Source organism: Phalaenopsis equestris, unplaced genomic scaffold (genome assembly GCF_001263595.1).
Source record: "Phalaenopsis equestris unplaced genomic scaffold, ASM126359v1 Scaffold234061, whole genome shotgun sequence".
Taxonomy (NCBI): Eukaryota; Viridiplantae; Streptophyta; class Magnoliopsida; order Asparagales; family Orchidaceae; genus Phalaenopsis; species Phalaenopsis equestris.
The window spans coordinates 5700-12416 of NW_018251987.1; the positions used below are offsets into that span (position 1 = coordinate 5700).

The 6717-nt window shown below is 32.4% G+C and overlaps 1 protein-coding gene across 1 annotated transcript; it reads left to right on the forward strand.

Moving 5' to 3' along the window:
- Nucleotides 1-5751: 5751 nt before the first annotated feature.
- On the forward strand, nucleotides 5752-6455 carry LOC110038825 (cysteine-rich repeat secretory protein 38-like). Its single transcript, XM_020743738.1, has one exon. The coding sequence runs from the start codon at nucleotides 5856-5858 to the stop codon at nucleotides 6453-6455; it is 600 nt and encodes a 199-aa protein (XP_020599397.1). The 5' UTR covers nucleotides 5752-5855.
- The last annotated feature ends 262 nt before the right edge of the window (nucleotides 6456-6717 follow it).

Genomic DNA, 6717 nt, shown 5'->3' on the forward strand with positions numbered 1-6717 from the left:
TGTTATTATTGGAGGTTCATTAATATAAAAACCATTTGATGAAGCTTATTAAATAATAGAAAGTGTAAATCCTAAGGAAGTAGCCTGTGTCCTTGATACTTACGAGTTTTCAATTTTGGCATCTCAAGTTGCTGCAATATCTAGGAACTCAGACCAATTTAGAATGAACTTATTTCAAACACCTCATGTGATCGAGGAACAGTCATTGGGACAATTGATTGATACTTAACCTTCATTTGAGACTTTAAATGCAACTAATAATAGACCCAATAACCCGTATTCTAACTATTATAACAGAGGTTAGAAAAACCACCCTAGCTTTAACTAGAATAGTAATTGTTGTGGTGGAAATCAGCAATGTGGGAAAAATCAAGTGAACCCATTGAGAAACTGGAACAACCAGGGTAGTACTAACTATAAACCTTCTTATCCACTTATCTTTAACAATAACAAAAAAATTATGGAGAAGAAGTTGTCTATAAAAGAAGTGGTGTTATAGATAGAGAATAGGTTATAAAGTCAATGTACTGCAATTAGAAATATTGAGAATCAACTGGGTTAAATTGCTAACTCACTTAATAATAGGCCTCGTGGAGCACTTCCTAGTAACATTGAAATTAATCCTAAAAATAGAAACAAAGAGCAAGAGCAAGTTAAAGCATTCATGTGGAGAAGTGGTAGAGAAATCAATACTGGTGTGCAAAAAGAGATTGAAATTAAGAGGGAACCTTAGAAAATTGAAAAAAATAAGAAAATGTTCCAGAAAATATAGAAAAACCTATCTCTCCAACTAAGATAAATTTAGAAAAACCGCCACCTCCATTTCCTCAGAAACTTAGACAGAAGAGAATGCATCAATAATTTCCTAAGTTTCTAAAAATTTTTAAGAAGCTAACATTCAATATTCCTTTTGCTGAAGCACTAGAGCGAATGCTAATTTATGTTAATTTTATGAAAGATATATTAATTAAGAAAAGCTTGTTTGTTGAACTGAAGAATGCAATGCCAAAATAGAGCTTCATAAAAAATTTAAAGATTCTGGTAGCTTCACTATTCCATGTGCGAAAGGAGAAATAATTTGTGGAAAAGCTTTATGTGATTTAGGAGATAACATTAACCTCATGCCCTGTTAATATTCAGAAGGTTAGACTTAGGAGAGATTTCTCCCACTACTGTAACCCTTTGATTAGCTGATCAATCAATCACATATGCTTAGGGGCAATAGAAGGAGTGCAGGTTAAAGTTGATAAATTTATCTTCTATGTGGATTTCCTTTTTTTAGATATGTAGGAAGATAAGGAAATACCAATAATTTTAGGGAAACCCTTCCTTGCCATTGCTCGAGCTATGATTGATCTACAAAAAGAAGAACAAACTATGAGAGCTAATGATGATGAAGTTACTTTTAATGTGCTAAAGTCAATAAAGTATCCATTGAAAGGAAGAGAAGATAAATGTTATAGAATAGAGATTATTAATTATTTAATTGAAAACCATTTCAGTGAAAATTGTGAAGTTAAAACAAGACAAGCAGAACTAGAGTTTGAAAATGATACTGATATTAAAGGTAAATCTATTGAGATAATCACCAAGGATTAAAATTATGTTCAGAAAAGTTTTAAGATTTTAGATAAGATACAACAATAATATATGCATTTTTAGACCCATATTTTATACTCATTTTTGGTGATATTTCACTTTAAAGGAAGGTATTTTTCATGTTTTATTGAGGATTGTTGATTTTTAGGACTTGGAGCAAAAAGGAAGAAAAAAGGATAAAGTTTGGAGTCAAAATGGAATTTTTGAAGAATTGTTCAGCACTGATGGCATCGTTTGAAAAAAAGTGTTGTATTAATTAAATCGCCACTAGCGTCGATGGTGTCATATTGGGCGCCGACGATGTCAGTGTCAGTGCAGACCCTGTTTTTAGAATATTCGACAAATTTGGACGTTTTTTGAAGAGTTTTTTGATGCACCTATTAGAAAACCAACCTTAGGCTCTATTTAGAATCTAAATTGATTAGAAAAGGACTTTCCTCCTCCGTTGTCTTGGTTTTTCTTCGCATCTCTTCACCCCCATTCATGCCACTTTGCATCCTTCCATGCCATTCCACACCATTAGTCATTTATTTTCTTTATAGTTTTGAGTTCTTGTGCTGAGTTTAAGTTTGCATTCTTTTCTAAGAGTCTTGGAGAGGGAGAGAAGTGAGAGATTTCTTCTTCCTACATTTTCTAAGAGAGGCTACAAAGGATTTTCTTTGAGAAAGAGTTTCAGATAAGTGTTGTTTGTTTATCATTATTGTATGAACTTTCTTTTATATATGAAATTTGTGTTTTGTTGTATCTTTCTCATGAAGTCTGTAGTTTCCTTTATCTTTCTCCCTACTCTGAGATGTGGTGAAATGAGGAGATAATATGGATGTGCCAATGTTAAAATATAAAATAAATTTGATGTTTTTTCAACTCTGCTCTTAATTTATTTTTTGATCTGGTCAATTGACTTCAATTGACTTGTTAAAATATGTGTTAAAATATGTTGTAAAACATATGATCCAGGAAATGGAGTATGAGTTCTACAACTAAGTGAGAATCAATTTAAGTCCATGAAGAAGTATTTCGTTCATAGAATTAAGTGCAATTAAATAGGAAATTAAAAAGGAAAATACACATTGTTGGCTATAGAATTAGAGATTTATTGGGTGACAGACTAAAATCCTCATTTTTATCTAAGTTTTTAAGAACTAAAGCTAGATTTAGCCTTGAGGGGAAGAGAAGTGGGAACTCTAAAGTGGGAATTAGTACCCTTCTAGCCTAGCCACAGATTTAGAGGCTAAACCTCAGATTAGCCAATAATTTTCTATAACACTGAATACGGGTAGAGAATTAAGATTGCTACTATTTGGCACAATATAAATTTAAACCATTTATTTCATCTCATTTCACCAAATACTCATTGTAGTGCGAAAGATGTTTTTCATATTAGAAAACTTAATCACATAAACATACTATAGTAGTTACTGTTTTAAACTTTGCATTTAAATTCTTCTAGTAGCTAATAATTTAGCTTTAATATTATCTTAGACATTCAAAATTAGTGATAGTAATTTTATTTTATTTCTGTGAATTTCTTAGTTAAGTTATCATTTTAAGTTTAAACCTTCCCCGTGGGAAACCTTCCTCGTGGGATTGATATTTAGCTCTTAAATAGAAAATCTTATATTACTTAATAACGATACGTATACTTGCGTAGAATCCCAACATTAAGTGTTTAACGTTATTATTCATAAAGTACAACATCAAGATTTTGGTTATAAAGCGGAGTCAACTTTATAAATTTTACACAACAATAATTTTCGGGATCAATATTTTGGCGCCGTTGCACGGGAAGGTAATGGTAAATTAAATAGATTTGGTAAATAAGGAAATTTAGAGATATTATATATATATATATATAATAATAAAAAATCCAAAATATATATGATTATCTGTTTAAAGAGTATTTTTAAGAAATTTTCTTTACTTATTATATTTTTTATGCGAATTATTGGATCTGAATGTTTAGTACATTACGATTCAGAATTAGAATGTACTAATAAAAAATTTTGAAAACAACAAAAAGAAATTAAAATTTTGAACAAAATGACGAATAGCTTAGATAATCAAATAAATGAAAATCGACCAAAACCTTTAGGAGATTATGCTCATCCCACAACAGATGAACTTCAGTTAACTATTCAGAATCTTGATGTTTTTATTAATTCATTTGAGGTTAAACCTGCTCTTATTCAAATGATGCAAAATAATCAGTTTGGAGGAACAGTTTGGAGGAACACCTACTAAAGAATCCTAATTATATCTTGTTAGTTTTCTTGAAATATGTTCTACTTTTGAATATGATGGAGTGTCTAATGATGTTGTTTAGCTTAGTCTAATATTATCCTCATCGTCATCTCGCCGGAGATATCGTTGTCGTCGATTGAACAATGTGGGCAAAATTCATCGCCAGCTCTTTCTCCTGTAGTATTTTTTTCTTCCCTAGCTCAAGCGTCAGGGAGAGCCCCGAATCCAGCAAATTCAGTCAAGCTTGAATCTCTCTTCTACACCGAAACATATAACAGAAAAAATTCAAACTTCAGCAATGTCTAAATCCAGCAAATTCAGTCAAGTCTGAATCTCTCTTTTATACCAAAACATATGGCTGACAAAACTCAAAATTTAGTAAAGCCTGAATCTAGCAAATTCGATAATCCAAACGACTAATTTTTCTTCACTACTGATTAAGTTAGGAATTTATAACATAAATTCCAAACTTGAGGGGGAGTGTTAAGAATTATAATAGGAAATAATTTATTATCATAAGAAGTTATAAGGAATAAATTATTTCCTTAATATAAGGAGATATTTTCCTTTTCTATTTTATATTTATTTCCTTGGATTAGAAGTTATTTATTTTCCTATTTTATGTTATTTCTTATATCTCATAATAATTAATATAAATTAATTATTGGAAATATCAGGTGATATATCGTTACTTTCATACATTTCCTTTTTATTACTTTTCTTATTATAGCATTCTTTTAAGGGTTATTTATACCTTCTTTCATAACAATGAAATAATAAAGAATTCCACTTCATTCTGCATTATTCGGAATTTTAACTTCCATTTTTGCCTTTAATTTCGCCAATAATACCGCCAATCATCATCTTCTATACCGTCCATATTCTGAAAATATACATTAATATGTTATGGTTGTTATATTATATATCTTATAAATCTGTTGATAGTAAAACATTTATGTATTTCACTAATTCAGTTGTATCGACCTTGTAGTTTGTTATGCTAGATTTCATATTCGAATTATATTTAAACATTGCTTGAATCATGTTCAGTAATGCTCAAAATATGTTCAACTCATGTTTGAAGTTTATTTGATCCATATTCAAATAATATTCTAACCATGTTTAAATCCATCTAAAATAAGGCACTAAAAATTTCCAGAATTTGCTCAAACATGAATCTACCAAGTTTGTGCGAAGTTTGAGAATTGAAGGAACCATGTTAGAATCTGATTTGATTGTTGTTTGAACCATTGTGAGCTGCGCTGGACTTCAGAGAATACTCCGAAGATAAAAACAGTGATATTCCAAAATAAACTTTTTGGCATATTTTCCAAGAAAAACAAACAACCATCATATTTCTCCAATTTTTTATCATTAGAATGCATATAATGCCAAATTTATCCATTACAATTCTAAGAGTTGCCTCTTTGGACCAATGAAATATCCAAACAAATGGATTTCAGGGTTTGACCATAAATTCAAAACTCATTAATGAATTTCATTTCATGGTTATACGAGTAATAATCCCCTAGAAAAGTTCAACAAAAAATATATTTGCTAAAGGGACGTTCTTTACTTATAGGCTACAAAAGGCAGAACAAGTCAACAAAAGATCAGGTTCGTATTTTCAAATTCAGAAGGTTGATACAGACATTAAGGCCGGACTACTATTTCCAAAAAGAATTATTAAACTTCCACATCTCTTCTCGCTGAATAACATCTTCCGACTAATTTATTGGTTTTAATAGAGCTCAGCCTGTAAAAAAAAAAAAACTATTTTTCCCGTAGAAGTTTTCTTCCCCAGCCAAATCATCCACCAAAGAGAGACTCCACAGGCCCTTATTTATAGCACTCTTCCTTCCCAAATGAGCATCTTCAAGCCTTCTTCCCAAAACATGAAGAAATTACTTGCAATAATACTTCTCCTTCTAAACCTCCATTTTTCTTCCGCCACTCATTCTCCTCTAATTAGCTCATGTTCAAGCTCAAAAACCCACAGCTCTGATTTTCCATTTATGGCCAGCTTGAGCAAGCTAATGCATCTGCTTCTCCAAGAAGCTCCAACTATCGGTTTCGGTCTAAGGTCAATTGGCCACGGAGACGGTCAGGCTTTCGGTCTTGCTATGTGCAGGGGAGATATAACAAGCTCTGCTTGTACAGCCTGCATCCATGAAGCCAATGATCATATCCTTCATCACTGCCCGTTCGAGAAGGAAGCAACGGTATGGCTTGAACATTGTCTTGTTCGCTATGCCGACCGCGAATTTTTTGGAGAAATCGATGACATAAGAAAATTTTATGTGGCGGATAGCACAAATGTGTCGCAGATACCAGTTTTGGACGCTAAGGTTGAAGAACTGATGGAGAGGTTAGTAAAGAGAGCTTATCTCACACCATTGCTGTTTGCTACTGGAGAGATTGAGCTTGGCACGGTGGGGAGCTTATTTGGATTGGTGCAGTGTACCAGGGATTTGTCTGGTGGGGATTGCAGGAGATGCTTAAATGCTGCCCTCGCCGAGCTTCCAAGAGGCTCTCATGGTGGGAGAGGAGGAAGCGTGTTTGGTGGAAGTTGTAATATTCGATATGAGCTTTATCCTTTCTACGATTCAAGCTAGCTAGGCTGCCATGCTTTGTTTTTGTACAGTGGCCCTCAAAAGCCAATCCGTTCTCAATTAGTTTTTTTCCATGTAAAATTGTTTTGTTGCGTTTACATCTAGGAAACCTTGCTTGGCTCGTTAAATATAAGTGGTTTACCGATGTTTTTATTTCCTCGAAAATTTATTGTTGAGCTCTTACATCTCTGATTTTAATTGGTCTTTCAATTTAAGAAAATAAAATGTCTCCGTTGTACTAAGCAAAATTAAGAACCGAGCATAT